The 17,780-nt window shown below is 34.3% G+C and overlaps 1 protein-coding gene across 4 annotated transcripts in view; it reads right to left on the reverse strand.

Annotated features, from left to right (window-relative positions):
* PTBP2 (polypyrimidine tract binding protein 2) overlaps positions 1–17,780 on the reverse strand; it is an 81,470-nt gene that overhangs the window by 16,651 nt on the left and 47,039 nt on the right. For all 4 annotated transcript variants that reach the window (XM_019648863.1, XM_019648862.1, XM_019648861.1 and 1 more), the window contains exons 6-8: positions 10,272–10,436; positions 10,076–10,186; positions 4,178–4,373 (exon numbers count right to left, since the gene is read on the reverse strand). In XM_019648863.1, the coding sequence (XP_019504408.1) occupies positions 4,178–4,373; positions 10,076–10,186; positions 10,272–10,436 (472 nt within the window). The remainder of the gene's footprint in view (positions 1–4,177; positions 4,374–10,075; positions 10,187–10,271; positions 10,437–17,780) is intronic.

A 17,780-nucleotide genomic window follows, 5' to 3' on the forward strand; every position in this document is an offset into this window, starting at 1 on the left:
AAAACATATCTAAATTTTAATTAGCTCTGTTTAGTTTTTTACCCACTTACCCATTTCCTTTATTGGGGCCACTGGGCAAGACCAGGAAAAAAAACAAACAAAAAAACCCACACAATAATTACATAAATAAAGCTCATCACCGCTAGGCTAAGGTCACTATCTCAAACCACTTGGACTAACAGAAACCAGAAGCAACCAACAGTCTCTAAAGTTTAAAGCAGAAGTTGGGAAGAAGAATCTAGGCTGCACCCATTCATAACCTACCATATTTTCCCATGTATAAAATGCACCCCTTTTTGAAAAATTTGGTGTCTAAAAACTGGGTGCGTCATACAGTGGTTGTATGAGCACAAAAACAAGCGCGAAAAAAGCAGGAAATGCAAGTAAAAAAAATGTACAACCACTGTATAAGATGCACCCCGTTTTTAGACCCCAAATTTTTCGAAAAAGGGTGCGTCTTATACATGGGGACATATGGGTAGTTTAAATCATTAACTAAAAAACAGAAGTTGGATAGCAACATCTTCCACTGAAAATTAGCAAATAAATGCAAGAATGAACTGTCCTGCAAAAACTGTGTTACTAGGTAAACAGCCCTAGTTGATAAATTCTACTTTATAAATATTTTCAACTAATGTAGAAGGAATGTGTACATTAGGGGGGTACAAAAAGCAACATCTGCATCTCCCAAATGAAATAAATTATGACAGCAATCGTTAGTGGATAATAAAAACATTAGTATAGAAATATAATGGAAGGATCAGAACGTTACCACCTGAAACCACAATCAATCATAATGCACCACTGAAATCACTGAAAGTGGGAAAACCAGATGTTTTACGCTTCCTACTGAGATACAATACAAAGCACAAGGAACACCTATAAAGTGTTCTGCTTAAGCAAATACAAAAAATGGATCTGAATCTAATCATGCTTTTGCAGCTAAATTCTAGCTTACATAGAAGATGCAGTGGATGGAGAAACAAAATAAGATGACACTACAAGAAAACAGACCAATCCAGACTGCGAGGCTTTATAAAGGAACAACTGGGTTTCAACACTAAGTCAATGAAACTGAGGGTGGGTGGGGTGGAAGGAGAAAACAGCAGGAAATGGATTTGATCAAGACTACTTTGGTTGTACTTTGAAGTCGTCTGACTGATTAAACATCACTGGAAGCAAATACACACACCAAGATTTATTTAGTTATGATTCCAGAAGGCATGACCTCACTATAGCAATATTGGATGGCAGCTATAAAGGATGCTTGAAGAATAAAGCAAAACAGAAAGTGGTTCCTGATAAAGATCACAATATCCACCAAACGTGTGAAAAAAAAGTTACCGTAATGTCCTGTAAATGGATACTTTTAAATTGAGATGAGTTACTTAAAAATACTTTTCCATAAACTGGCTAGTCTAAAATGTGTGAATGAAGAAGGATCAGCTCATATCAAATATAAACATGATACTTAATATGCATTTTACATATACTGCACATCCCAACAGAAAGAATCCAGACAACCAATTCAGAGACTTATAAATATCTAATAAGCACTTAAAAATTATCAGATCATAAAATAAAAATTAAAATAATAATCTGACATATTCTTATCAAATGAAGATCCTAGCGAATTAAAAAAGAATATTCAACGAGGGTAGAGGGGAAAAGAATAGCCAGACTTATGTACCATTCATGTTTGAAATAATATCACCCTCTAGAAAGAAATTTGCAGTAAGAATCAGAAGCCTTAAACATTTTCTTTAATCCAATAATTCTAATTCTAGGATCTAGCCTAAGGAAATAGTTTGAGATAGAAAAATGTTATGTACAGTATGTTTTTCATATGCCATTAATATGAATAAAAAGTATGGAAATAGACTAGATGTCCAACAAAGTTACTTTCTAAAGTATGACATATCCACTATCATGCTATTCAGCTATTAAAATTAACTTCCCCCCCCCCCAAAATCTTATTAAAATGACAATGTAACACAAAACTGCAAATACGGTGATTTTAATTTTGTACAAACATTTGCATTTACATAGGAAAAAAATATATATATATACACCAAACTCTAACAGTGGTTATCTCTTGTAAATTATCCAAACTACTAAAGAGTCCATTATTTGATTTGTAAAACTTATAAATTCACCTACTTTCAAAAACTTTACTTAAAATAGAGTCTAGTTATACCAAGGCGTAAAAACTTATTAAAACAAGTAAAATTTATTTAGTAAAGGAAAGTGATTTCACGTATTTTCACCTGTCACAAAATGTTTTCCTTTTTCCTATCAGGCAAAGTGAAGAAACAAAAATATATTATATTAAAATATTCAACATAGAGCTGGAAAAAAACCAGACAATTTATTAAGAACTGAGCAACTTGACTCATATGCTTTTTATGCAAAAATGTAGAACTGAAAAAAAATAAAGGCACAGAGTAAGATAGAAACTAGTTATGCCAAGGTTTCACAATTTATTATGAGACTTTTAATTTATTATTACTTTAAAAAAAAATTCACCAAGGGAATGAGATTGCAAGGAAGATGATGATGAATTCCCTACGAGAAAAAAACAGGTGACTTCTAATTGTGACCCTCCACCCAGAAATCAAATACAAACACATCTAACTAGACCTCAATGGGCAAAGGCGCAAAAGTTCCGTAAGGTTCTGTTTGATGCTAGCTGAAATTTCTTGGTATTTCACCCTTCAACTGCTTTTTTAATGACTTGAATTTTTAAACTTCTCAGAAATTACATATAAAATCTTGATGTTATCTTCTATTTCGTTTGGTAACTTAAGGATTAAAATAATGTATCTGCCAAGTCCCTAGCAGAATGCCTAAGACTTAAAAGCTATTTAATAAATGTTGATTCTTTTGCTCTTCAATAAAATACAATTTCTATCAGTAAAGAATTTAAGAATCTATAGTAATAATTGTAAACAAAAGCCATGTATAACTCATACTGTCTCACTTGACTTAACCTTTAAAAATAGTACACTATGAAATAGTCAACATTAATTTATAAGGTGAATTAAGAATAAAGGTTTAAACTAGGACTATAAAATGATAGCGATTCTGTCAGGAAAGAAGGTTATCAACCTAAAGCATCTATTATAGTTATGATGAACAGCTATAGCTTGTGTAGATGAAAAATAAAATTAGAATAAAAGGTCAGTTTTGTCTGAAGTCACCAGAATTTCAAATATCAATTGCTTCTCTTGTGCATTAGTCTCTCTGTTCACAGATGTATCACTTAATTACTACATATTTACAAATGGAGAGCCACAAATGTTATATATCCATAGTACAGAAATATCTATTTCAGAGTTACTTGATTATAATGCTTTTTCTTTTTTTATTGATGGGCATAACTAAACTGTACGAACTAGTTTGGAACTCATCAATCTGGGGTTCCATATGGACAGAAACTAATTTAAAGATAACCTTTCAAATGTCAGAAATCAAGCACTTCCTATACATATCCAGAAAAGGAACTGCAAAATTTCATCTTATGTTATAAATCATTTCACTCATTTTATTTACAAAATAACATTTCCTCCATTTTTTCTTAATCTTGACTCCATCAACTATTAGTTGCACACTTTTGCATTTCTTTTTGTTAAGTGGATCAAATTCATTGTAGTACAAGGTGAAATATAAATGATTAAGACAAAATCAAATAAATTCCAAAATAAATTTTAGACAGAAATCTCTCCAGTTGAAATTGTTTTTTAAAAGAGAAGCTGTAATACTCCTTACTCCCATTACATGTTTTGTCTGTTAACATTTCACTCTTTCTATGCAGTGCTAAATTAAACCAATCAGATTAGCTCTAAAGAATATGCACAAGGGACCTAGGCTTAGACTTCGACGTAGATCGTGTGACATGAAGTTTAAAGTGTAAATATTTTATTAAGAACTCAACCCTATTTCATTAGAGCTTTTCTTCTTTTATTTGGGAGAGAAAGTAGATGAGGGTAGCGAAAGACGTAACTGATACAATTTTAATATAACAACAGTATTCATAAGCCTTCTTACCTGAGAAAAATAAAACATAACACAATTTCTTAAATTCCAAAATGGGGGAATCATACTTACTGGTGTTTAACAGGAACTTTCTCATTTGGCAACACGGGGAAAAAAGTGGTATAGAAAAGAAAAGTCATACCTAAGAGGGATGTCTCCTTTGCAAATGCTGCAGCAATAGCTGGGTCCAATGCAGGTTGTCCATCCCCAGATGGAAGGTCAGGTCGAGTATAATCCCTACTTTTATCATTGTTGTATTTTACATTCAAATTCACAAGTTTGGAAAAATCAATCCTTAGAGTACAGCAAGCATTATAAATATTCTGACCATCTAGGGCCTGTAAAAGTGAATAAAATAATATATCATCAATGTTAAGGAATAAAAATCTGCAAAAGGTATGACTTTGACAATAAAACTCAACAATGAAAACCTGCACATAAAAGTCACCAGGAAGGGATCAAATGTCATACATCATTTTTTGCTATCCCAGCTGTACATGCATTAGTTTTCAATAATACTATCTTCTTGAAATACAAAGTGCCACTTAAATCTAAAATACAACCAGTTAAGCACATGTGCTAATACTTTTAATTTTAAAAATCTTCAAATAATTAAATTTTAAAAGACTAACAAGGGTCACTAGTTAGTAGTCCTTCCAAAATAGTACCTTAAACAGCCTGCATGATACTTTAATTTTATTATATATTTTTTTGCTGGGTGGCAATACTTACAAGAACTGGTATAGTTTTATAATGTAACTTCTGTTCGATACCCCATTGTATGAGGCACGTCAAGCCAAATAAAAATCACTATGACTAAAAGCAATTCTCATAAGATGGGCAAAAACCATTATCTTCCTTGAACCTGAAGTGTTCAACCGAGTGATAATAACTTGTTGAAGTAGCATCCAACAACATCCCAGGAAAGCTCTGGAGTAGAAGAGTGGCAGCTCAAGTTCAAGCCTACATTCAGTTAGGTTATCTTGAGCAAATTATTTAACCTCTCTGAATCTCAGTCTTTCTTAATCTGAAAACCAGAGGTGACAATGACTGTCATGCTTCCTCATGAGTTATTATGAGGATTAAATAAGAGATCATATATATGAAAGTACACCATGAATTACAAAGGACTATGCTGCTGTTATGATTATGTTCTTTTTGTGCTCCATTTCTACTCCAGCTAGATATAAACCTGGAACAAACTAGAGAACAGGGAAACTTACTGTTAATTTTTCATTAGAATAAACCTTTACTGTATACTGGGGGTGCCAAAAAAATGTATACAAGTGGACACTTTGGTCTACGTTGCTCAAGCAGTAGTTTGTCGTAAACAGAAGTGTCTGGACATTGATGATAACCACTTTGAGCACCTCATGTATTTGCAAAATTCTAAGAAATAATAGCGGCACACAAATCAGTCTTGTGTTCAGCAATTAGGATTGCAGTGATCTTGCTGGAGCAAAGACTTCTGACTAAAAGCTCAAGTGAATATGCAGAAAGACCTCGCGAATGTGTTTACTCACAGGGAAAATTGACAGCAAACCAAAACAGTCAGGAAAAACATTTTCATAGTAAATATTAAGAGTTATGGCTAAAACATGGTAAAACTTAGGAAAGATGTTAGACATAGAATGCATAAACAGCATGATGAAACACTGCATGTGAATCAAAAACAGGAAAAGTCACAATAAAAAATTATTTCCATTTTATTCCAATGCTGTTTACTATTTATCTATGTCTCTTACTTTTCTGAGAAGATTGTTGGGGGTCACTGACTTAGCAGATGCTCAAGGAAATCTTAAGCTCCAAATTCTTTAAATATCTACCTTTAGCTAGTGATAAAAAATGATCAAAATCAAGTACATAACGTTTCATTATACTAATAAAATACTTCAGACCAATTAGTTACCAATATAAAACCACCCCAGACTAGTATATCATGTAGGATTTTCCTAAAACATCAGAAATCATTAGTTTCATCATAAATCCATATGTATGTGGAATGCATAGATTGTAAACGCTAAAAAGATGTACAATTAGGCAGATGCCTAGGAGAATTGAATCTTTGCCTCAGAAAACAGGAAAGGATAATTTCATTAGGTCTCTCACAGACTGCAGAAAGCAGTGAATGTTAGGTAACAAGGAATGAATGGCATTATCTTACTACTGCAAATATTTTACCTCATGTTTATGGTTACTGTTAGTAATGAAATACAATTTCCTAGAAGGAATCATTAATGGGAAACAATCCACTTGTATGCTAAACTAAAACGACCATTTTAAAGGACTTCCAAAAAACACTGTCACTATTCAGTGTCAACTATAGACTCCTAATAAAAATAGGTAATGCTCCTGAAAAGCTGTTTCTAGTAACATACAAAAAAAGAAGCCATTTGCTACTCATGTGTGTTATAATTTTAGGACTGTATAATACAAATAATTTTAAAGTCTAGGTGCAAAGCAGATTACATAATAGTATGACTTGCTATTAAAAAGACTAGGATATTTCTGTATCTAGTAATTCTACTTCTTGAAAATATAGAAACTGAACTAAATAGTCACGGTAAGGGATATTTTTTTGCTCAATACTCTGCTTGCCAATAAACAAGATTTTCAAAAAAGGCATTAGGGTGTTTTCCTTAATAAATGTGAGGACCATTTAAAACATTTACTTCTTAATAATTATGATTGTTACTATGTCTTGTGATTATCACTCTACATGTCAACTCTCAATATACACAACACTACCTTTTCTTGTTGACTAAAGAGGTTTTTAAAAACACTGTTCTGCAACATATTCATGAGATTCATGAGATTGCTGTAGTACTTTTCCCTCCAACTCGCACTAATAAATCTCCATTGTTAATCTGCTTGTTTCTGAGTTGTTATTCTATAGCAAAATGCTAGGGGAAAAAAATTCCTATTTACCAAAAGTAATTGCCAAAGATAATAACTATCGAGTTGTTGGAAAAGTCATGACGCATTTTTGCAAAGAAAAACATAGAAAAAAAATACGTCATGACTTTTCCGACAACCCAATAGTATAGGAAAGAGTTTGGTTGGCTCCGTCACTCAAGATGCATTTACTAGCAATGGTTCCCACAGCTTTCAGAAAGAAAAAAAAAAAACTAAACCCCAACCAACCAGCCAGCCAACCAACCAACCAACCAACAAAACCCAGAGTGGTAGACTCTCAACCCCAAAGATTATGATTTATTAATTCAGGATGGCTTAAGAGTCCTTTTTTTAAATAAGCAATTTATATGACAAACACATAGTCTATGGACCATAGTTTTTAGAACAATATAAATTCTCTTCCCCCTAAAACCTGAAGGTACACTTTGCCTGCTAAATGAATTCCCAGTGTTTAAGAGACATTTTTTCACCTCTCATTCATTTGAAAAACTATCACTAGAAGGAAAGAGGTAAGGTTAAGATTTCCTTCCCAAACTATTATTCTTTGCCTATAATTTTTACATGACCTCCACTGCTTTAACAAGCATAAAAATGTAGCAACTAAATTACAAACTTTAGAATCAATTCATTTTATAATATATTGAGAAAGGTGGGAAGAGACCTGTAGCACATCAGGTGCAGGGAAAGTTGTGACATGGGAGGAAAAAGATCCTAATACCTACAACATGTCATATATTGTGCTAGGTTCTAGGACCACAGAAGAGAGTAAAGCAGACACCTTATATAACTTACAATCCAACAGAAAAAATACCACACATATTTATAATTAATAAATTAAATTAAAAATATTTAAATATGATGTATGGTATTGAGAACTAAGGAAGGAAGGGATCTAATCTAGATGAATGATTACAGATGACCTCTCTGAGAAGAGATTTCTACACTGATACTTCAAAGAGGAATATAAAAAGCTGGGCATAAAGAGATGAAGAGAAAACAGTATTAGCAAGCGGAATAGCAGGTTGTAAGCCTGAGAGATCAGAGGAAATACAGCATAAGCAAATACCTATAGTTTGATGCTTACTATCTGTGCACAGAAGATTGGGTATATGAAAACCTCAAATATTTACCATAATTGAGGTATAATATTTTATGAGATTAAATGTAACTACAGATAACTCCAGACAAGATACACACATAAACTCCTTTCTCCATTAAATTATGGCCCACATGCAGTATAATTTCTAATCAAATTTGATTTCATTGATCCTTTACCAGATATTCTTATCTAGATCAGAAGAGAATGGCAAAAAAAAATTCTACATTAAGAAAATTGTGCACTATATTTAAATATGTTTCAGGTTGTGAAAATGCCATAGAAATCATGGCTTCTAGATTGTCTGCTATTGATCAAACCTCATACATTGATTTTTTTGGCAACTTTTTTTTTTTTTTTAAAGATCTTATTGGGGAATTGGGGGGAGGGGAACAGTGTTGGGGAATCGGGGAAAGGGAACAGACAGGTAAACAAATTGCTGCTTTTGTTCTTCAGTCTAGTTGTAGAGGACGTTGCTTCACTGGCCCATGTTGGTATGATGATTGTGGTCTTCTCGGGTGAGGCAATCGGTCGCCCGTCATTGGTCGGCCGCTCACAGAGGCTCACACCGGCTGCTGGCTGCTCACGCTGGCTGCCGGCCACTCATGTAGCTCACTGCAGCCTATGCCGTCGCCAGCGACTCACAGCAGCCCAGCTCCAGGTTGAGCTGTTGTTCATCATCTTAGCTGTAGAGGGCAAGCGTCACTGGCCCTTAATGTGGGATCCGAACTGCAGCACTGCTGCTCAAAGCTGGCCCTCCCGAGCGAGCTCTTAACCAGCTGAGCCACTCGGCCAGCCCTGGCAACTCTTTAAATACAAAATATCTCTAAAATTGGAGGGCTGGCGCATTTAAAAAAAAATTTATTTTGGAGAAAAAAATTCTAATTGTTAATTTATGCCTGGAAGGGAAAATGTAGCAAGATGAGATTGTGCAACTTGGGAACAAGTAAGCAGCAACATACTATAGGAAAAGTAGACAGAAAAAATGTCCACTTTACAGATAGTGTGCATTATCATAAGGAACTTACTACCTCTTTAAATCTTAGCATCCCCTTGTAATACAGGAAAAATTCCTGTTCTGTTTACAACATAGAGTACTAGTCAGAAAAAATGCAGTAACACTTGGTAAACCATTCCAATTATGCTATTATTACTAGTATAGTCTTTCTGCTTCCCGAAGATGTTTTGGCTCCCCAAATAAGATTCTGAGGATGAAAATGCAATGAAACAATAATCAAAAATGGTCTGAGTTCTATATAAGCTACCTTGATCTGGAGGGAGCATTTATTACAGACCATAGTTAGTCTGAAAGGAAGAATAAAACAGAGAAAAAGAGGTAAGACAAAGGTAAGATAAGACAGTTGATTTAATGGTTTAATAATGTAATAACAATGAGATAATATGGCACAAGAAGTTAAAGAGGTAGTCGAGCAAAGTAGATTTAAATAAGATACACAAACAGAAGATTAAACCATTTAAAAGCAAAAATGTGGTATGAAGTTTTCACTGATAGCCATGACCGGGAAAGGCTTTATTTACTTCTAATAGTTTTTTACAACAACAAAAATGTAAATTGGAATAAAAAGTAGACTAGGAACCTATTTAGAAAACCAGTCTCTAAAAAAAAAATCTTTAAAAAGGTTATTGGGTATAGTCTTAAATAAACAAAGCCTACAGCAGCATTTGAGCCACATGTACTGATGTATTTCAGTGAAACTATCTTGAAGCTAAATTACTTTCTTTGAAATTCCTATTGGAAAACGCTTAAAAGTCTTATACAGGTGTGTATGCACAATACAATCCCGCTACATCCTCAAGAAGCACAAAATTTTTGGATCTAAATCAAACAAAAATGCAAAATAATATAAGCCTATATTGTACATAACTACAGATATGACTAAGCTTTTCCAATATTATCTTAGTGACACCAATCTGTGCTATGTATAATGCTACCTGGTATTGCTAAGTTACATCGGTATTAATAACATTAACTGTGTATGTGTATCTCAAAAAGAGCTTTAGACTTACTAGTTTTGCTTGTTGAGCATTAACTGGATCACCATACTGGAGGAGAGCTTGAAACTGGTTATTTTTTGTAAATGTGATTATCTTCAATACAGCACCAAACTTAGAAAATATCTGTTAAAACATTAAAATCAAAACATTATCTACTGTTATTATTTCTTCAATTTATAGGTTAACATGCAAATTAAATTAAACTTACTTGGTGAAGAACATCAAGTGTTACAGGGTAGTACATATTGTCAATAATTATTCTAAGCACTGGACTCTGGGCTGGAGTCACTGCGCTCTCACTAACTGTGGTGCCACTAAGGGGAGTGTTTGCTGTCTGGACAGCTGTCACAGCTTGAAGAACTGCTTGAGCACGCTGAAAATCGAAAGATAAGCACTTTAGAAACACACCCAGTATTTTCACTTATATTTTGCTACATGTTACACTATCAGCTCATTTCTTTTCTAAAGCACATATAAACAAAATTTAACACTCACTCAATAAATACTTTTAAGCAACTACCAGGCATTGTCTGTTTGTAATTCAAATATTCTAGTATTTACTACAAAATATTATCTAAAGTTTGGGACCAATGTTGAACAAACAACGATAGGAAATGTAATTTATTTTCAAAAGAACACAATGTAATTACATTTTCTGATTATATGGCAAATCCATATAATCAGAAAATGTTTGAAACAGGAATTTGAAGAGAATAATAAAACTTCAATCTAACATTATTCAGTCTATAAAAAGGGCACATGACATATACAAGAATAAATTCAGAATGGATTAAAGACTTAAATGTAAGATATGAAACCATAAAACTCCTAGAAGAAAATATAGGAAGTAAATTTGCAGACATTACCCTTAGTACTACTTTTACTGATATATCCCCTTGGGCAAGGGAAGGAAGAAAAAAAACTAACATATGGGACTACCTCAAACTAAAAAGTGTTTTCACAGCAAAGGAAACCAATAAAACAAAAAGGAAGCCTACTGAATGGGACAAGATATTTGTCAATGATACATCTGACAAGGGGTTAATATCCAAAATTTATTAAAAAAACTCATTCAACTCAACACAAAATAAACAAACAACCCAATTAAAAAATGGGCAGAGGAAATGAAGAGATATTTTTCAAAAGAGGACATAAAGATGGCAAACAGACATACGAAAAAATGCTCAACCTCACTAATCATTAGAGAAATGCAAACAAAAACCACAATGAGATACCACTTCACTCCAGTCAGAATGGCTATCATCAATAAATCAACAAACAAAAAGTGCTTGCGAGGTTGTGGAGAAAGGGGAACTCTCGTGCACTGCTGGTGGGATTGTAGATTGGTGCAGCCACTACAGAAATCAGTACGGCGGTATCTCAAAAAACTGGAAATGGAACTACGTGTGACCCAGCAATTCTACTCTTAGGTATCTATCCAGAGAAATCCAAAATTCTAATTCGAAAACATATATGCACCCTATGTTTACTGTAGTTATTTATAATAGCCAAGACTTGGAAACAACTGAAATGCCCATCGGTAGACGACTGGATTAAGAAACTGTAGTACATTTATACAATGGAGTATTACTCGGCCATAAAGAACAAAATCTTACCATTTGCAACAATATGGATGAACCTAGAGAACATTATGCTAAGTGAAGTCAGTCAGAGAAAGACAAATACCATCTGATCTCACCTATATGTGGAATCTAAAGAATAAAATAAATGAACAAACTAATCAGAAATAGTCTCAGAGAAATAAAGAAAAAACTGAGGGTTGCTAGGTGGGAGTGGAGTAGGGACAAGGGAGAAGGTGAGGGGATTAGAAAGCAATCAGTAACCACATGATTGCCACGGGGATATGAAAGACAGTTTGGGGAATATGATCAATAATGTTGTAAAGATTTTGTAGGGTATCCGATGGACACTTGTCTTATTAGAGAGACCACTTCATGGACATACAGTGTAGGTGCCTGACCACTGCAGTGTACACCTGAAGCTAAATAATAATGAATGTCAACTATAAATTAACATCTATCTATCTATCTATCTAGTCACAGGATATGGAGTACTGCATAAGGAATAGAGTCAGTGGAACTGTAACAGCTATATATGATGTCAGGGGTAGTAAATTGAGAAAGAGGGGCTATCGCTTTGTGAGGAGGGGTATAAATGTCTAACTATTACATTGTTATGTACACCTGAAACTAAAAAAAAAAAAAAAGGCACATCATAAACCTCAAGAAGGGGATTATTCAATTATCCGAAAGAACTCCCACAGCTTGTTATTTCTAATACAATCTTAAAAGAATATTCAGAATAACAAATTAAGTCTTTTTTCATACTAGTGTCACTTGTGACAGCAAAATTTTTAGAACAGAAATTGATGTATACTATAGTATAAAGCCATTACATTCTCAGAAGTACTTCAAGATAAACTAAAAGGGTATTTTCCATACTTTATGGTAAATAATACACAATCAATTGTAAAATGAACTTGATAAAATTATTTTATGACTAAGATATTGCTAATTAAACAATGACATCAACTATTGCAACATACATCTTGATTTAAATTTTAAAATGTGAAAAAATATATAGAATTGAAGAAATACAGTATTTTTAGGAAATCTGTCAACTAAATCATGTTAAATGTTCTAAAAAGACTCCCTTTATTACTATTATGCTGTTCCTATTAATACTGTGACAGATTCACTGATAAGAAAATAATTTTTACCTTATTCAGGGTCAAAAAAAATCTATATAAAAGGAAATAATTATTAAATGTAACAATGATAAACACCTCTACATGTTTTAACGTTTAAGAAAGCTGAACTGGCAGATGAATAGGAATATAAACAGCACAGTGATGAATGAAAACGAAGAACACAAAAGAATTAGGGCACTTATGAGAATAAACATGGTCAACGCTCACTTCAGCAGCACATATACTAAAATTGGAATGAAACATTAGCATGGCCCCTCATCAAGATGACACACAAATTTGTGAAGTGTTACATTTATTTTGGAAGTGCTAGCTAACACTGTGCAATATATATCAAATCAACAGCTGTACACCTTAAACAATGTTGTATGTCCATTGTATCTCAATAGGCTGAGGAAAAAAAATGGTCATTTCACTGAAATACAATATAACAAGGGGTCATATATAGCTTGGGACTCAGAGACCATGTATTCATCTAGTTAAATTTCATCATTTAAATGCTAATTAAGGGCCGGCTGAGTGGCTCAGTTGGTTAAGAGCTCGCTCAAGAGTTTGAGCTCTGAGCAACAGTGGTTCGAGTCAGCCCGAGCTGAGCAGCCGTGAGCTGCCAACAGGTGGCGGGATGGCTCAGCTAAAAAAAAAAAAAAAAAAAAAAAAAAAAAAGCTAATTAAATAATAAGATGACCTACAAATTTGTTAGCTAAAGTGACTAATTCAAATCCAACATTTTAAAACATATAATATTTAATACAATAAAGATATTTACACTATATGGAGAATAATAGTTATAAAGAGGGATAAAAAGATTTCTAGAGCAATGTTAAGTGTTTCAACATACAGTTTAAGTCTTCACTTAACATCATCAATATGTTCTGCAACTTTAAGCAAAATGACATAATGAGACCAATTTTACCATAGGCTAACTGATATAAACGAGAGTTAAATTCCTATGGCATCTCATTGTTACGATGTTATTCAAGGATCTGCTGTATTTAACGCAATACATATTTAAATCAAGTTTTAAAATAGCTCATTGCACTATTACTGCTTTCATTAGAGAACATGTCCCTTTTCACAGGTATGAAATTAAAACAAGCATGGAAAATCACAACTAAGGAAAACACTAACATCTGCTATTTCAAATAATGGAATGTCTTTTTTAAAATGGGAATTACATGATCAATGGTACAGTATGCAAATGGTACAAAAGGTTAAAAGTTTCCTCTATGACCCTGTCACCCTCTCTATGTTCCCCTACTGACTCCTCGCCAATTGTCTTGGGTATTTTTCTAAAAATGCAATCTATAAATACAAGTACCGTATTTCCCCATGTATAAGATGCACCTTAATTTTGGGGCCCGAAATTTGAAAAAAATGTATTACATAAAGTTATTGAACTCAAGTTTTATTCATCATAAAATGCACACAACTCCTCATCACTTGCGGGAAATGCAAGTAAAAAAAATCTACAGCCACTGTATAAGACGCACCCAGTTTTTAGACCCCCAAATTTTTCGAAAAAGGGTATGTCTTATACATGGGGAAATACGGTACATATGCATATGTCCATTGCATACAAGCATATAAGTGCATATTGATTCCATACGTTTTTTTCCAATACTAGTTACTGTTCTCCATTGTCCTTTTTTAGCTTAATTATGTTGTCCCTTATCATTAACAAATAACTTCATAAATTTTCATTCATGGAGCAGAGCTGGCTTGGGAATACAGGTTTTAATTAAACTCCTTATTGAAACATTAAATATACACAGAAAAGAACAGAAATCCTAAGTGTATATAACGCAAAATATCCTAAGTTGGACATATCTGTGAAATGATTATCTAGATAACAAACAGAACAACATCAAACTACAGAAGCCACACTCGGGCTTTCTCCTTGTTATGTAAATGGAACTGTATAGTACGTGTTCTGCTTTGGTCTGTTTTCCTTCAATAAACATATTTAGGATAAGAATCCATGTTTTGCAGGTACCAGTAGCTTGTTTCTTCTTTGTGCCAGACAGTATTACAATGAATGAATATACTACAACATATCCTACTGCTGCTGAACTTTGGATTGTGTCCACCTTACGGTTATTACATGGTGCACCATGAGTTTTCTCTTATGTATCTTGATGCACATGTGTGTATTCTCAGGTATGTTAACTAGGAGTAGATTTACTAAGTCAAAGAATATGTATATATTCAGCCTTAGTAAATATTCAAGTTTTTAAAAATTATTCTACCAATTTATGTTTCTATCACTTACAAGTGAGAATTCAAGCTTCTCTACATTGTTACCAACGCTTGGTATTAACTGTCTTATTTTTAGCCAATTAGCAGTACAGGATAGTAACTCACTGTGATTTTAATTTGTATTAAAGGTTCTTAATTCAAACCTAATCCACTCTTTGTGGATCAGAGGATGGCTCTCTAGAGGAAACTTGCTAAGCAGAGACCCAAAGATGTCTAACAACTGGCCATGGAAAGTATGGGGTGGAAAGCTGGGACAACGGCAGGCAAAGCCACAATATTCCAGGCAAAAGTGACAGCACAGACACACAATGGCCTCAAAAGACTGAAAAATGAAAAGAGAAAACATGCCAGATTAGAGGATCTACAATTGCTTTTCGGACAGAAATGCCGGTAAATAAGGTGGGAGTAACCATAAGATAGAATACAGAAACAGCAGCCATCTTGAAAGGGCCTTTGTCCTGCACATGACAAGGACCTGCTGCAAGAGAGTGACTTAGATTTGTGTGCTTGATAATGAAATAGGGAGTAAGACTTCAAGAGGGAAAGGTAAGAAAGTAGATCAGTACGAGAACTATTATAGCAATGTAGCCAAGAGATGACTGTGTCTGAGCTAATGAAAGTATCAAGAAAATGAAGGAAACTAAGCAGATATTAAGGAGGGGGAATTGATAGGACTTCGTGATTTGAGGAAGGGTTCTGGATGAATTCATGGATGATACATATTCATTTGCTTCTCTTCTCTTATGAAACTATATTAAAAGACTACAAAATGGATAAACACAAACACTAAAGAGAGAAGAGGTCATCATTAACTGAGAAGATTTTTATCAATTTCCTAGAACACAGAAAATGAATGGAACCAAATGGAGAGAAGACATAGTGAATACATAGCAAACAGGGTTTGGACTGGTAGCAGCCACAGAAATCAGATTAGAAACTGGCAGGTTCACAGGAGGAGGAAGACAGTGAAAAGGGTAAACGTAAGTCCAACAGCTGAACTTCTCCCCTCCCACCACCATCTCTTTTCTTTACCATTAAAAAACAAAAACAACCGAGTGGCGCCTTGGTTAAGAGCTGGCTTGGGACGCCAGAGGGCCCCAGTTCAGATCCCACATATGAGGGCCAGTGACACTGCCCTCTACAGCTAAGATGCTGAACAACAGCTCAACCTGGAGCTGGGCTGCCTTGAGTTGCTGGCGACTTAGGCTGCAGCCCCTGCTGCAGTGGGTTGCCATGGGCTACCATGTGTAGCCAGCGGCCAGCAGCCGCAGTGAGCGGCCGTCCAGAAGCCGGCGACTGATCTGCCTCACCCGGGAAGAGCGCAATGATGGTGCCAACTTGGGCCAGTGAAGCAACATCCTCCACAACTAGACTGAAGAACAAAACGACAGCAACTTGTCTGTTCCCCTTTTTCCAATTCCCCAGTGCTGTTCCCATCCCTCAATTCCCCAAGAAAAAAATCTTTAAAAAACGACAAAAACAATAACGAAACTTAACAACAAAATGCTCCCTTGAAGGAACCAGAAATTCTAAAGAGAGTTTTGTTGGCCCAGAATAAAGACCTCTTTGGCATATGAGGGGATCCCAGCTTAGTATCCAACTCTTCATTACTTTACAGGAAAGCATGCAAGTCAATAAAACCTAATTGTCCATTCTGAAATTTGAACCAACAACTGGGGGTGAGGGGAAGAGGAAGAGAAAACAAGATAAACATAACAGCGAACACTGAAGAAAATAAGACATAATTCATAGTGAAGTATTTTTAAAATACCATTAATTAGTATCCTAAAAGAATTCTGAAGTCATAAAAAATGTCCAGTAGGAATGCAAAACAGATGATCAAATATCAAAGCTTTTAAAAATTAAAACTATGATGCACAATTTTTTTTCAACAGAAGTAGTTTACACTGTTACCCTATGTCTGAAAAAAACTCAGGCCTTATTCCCTAACCACTGTGAAGTTTGTTACTCAAACGTCACTTCTTGATGGGTCTTTCACAGGTTATCCTACTTACAATGACAAATCTCCCTCCCCTACATACATCTATCTATTGCTGCCTTATTTTTATTCTCTACATGCTCCTTTCATTTGAATCTTTTAAAATAAAAATGGATTCACAAATTACTGAAAATACTAATATATGAGACTGGGATATTAAAGGCCATTTTAAATTCTAAGTAAAAAGATTAGAGAACATTTTTTTGTGATGTATTTCCTCATGTTAAATTCTTAGAAATACAACTTCTGGTTCAAAAGGAATGAAAATTATAACCAAATTAAAAGAAAACAAAAACAGCTGAAATTGTAGTCTTATCTTTTAGACAAAAAGTTTTAAATGCTTATTTTTCATAAACTTAATAGTTTCAATAAATGATCTTAAGTCACTTTTTATGAAGGTTAAAAATCCATGAGGAATTATTTTTCATTAAATTTTCAATAATACAAAGAGCCAGAAACAGTTTAGATTTTACTGAAACAGAAAGATGTAATCAGCTACAAAACTGTATTAAAAACTATATGATTTCACTTATATGTGGACTCTAAAAAACTGAATGGGCGAGAAAGTGAACAGAGGTGGTCTCAGAGATGTGGGGGTGCAGCTGATGGCTGTTGGTTGGGGGAGGTGGGGATGAGGGAGAGAGGGAGGGGGCTGGACAGCATAAATACGCAGCTGCAGTGTTGCCATGGGGACATGGGGGACAGTTCGAGGAATGTAACTGAAAATGTTGTGA

This window comes from Hipposideros armiger, unplaced genomic scaffold (assembly GCF_001890085.2).
Source record: "Hipposideros armiger isolate ML-2016 unplaced genomic scaffold, ASM189008v1 scaffold_127, whole genome shotgun sequence".
Classification (NCBI taxonomy): Eukaryota; Metazoa; Chordata; class Mammalia; order Chiroptera; family Hipposideridae; genus Hipposideros; species Hipposideros armiger.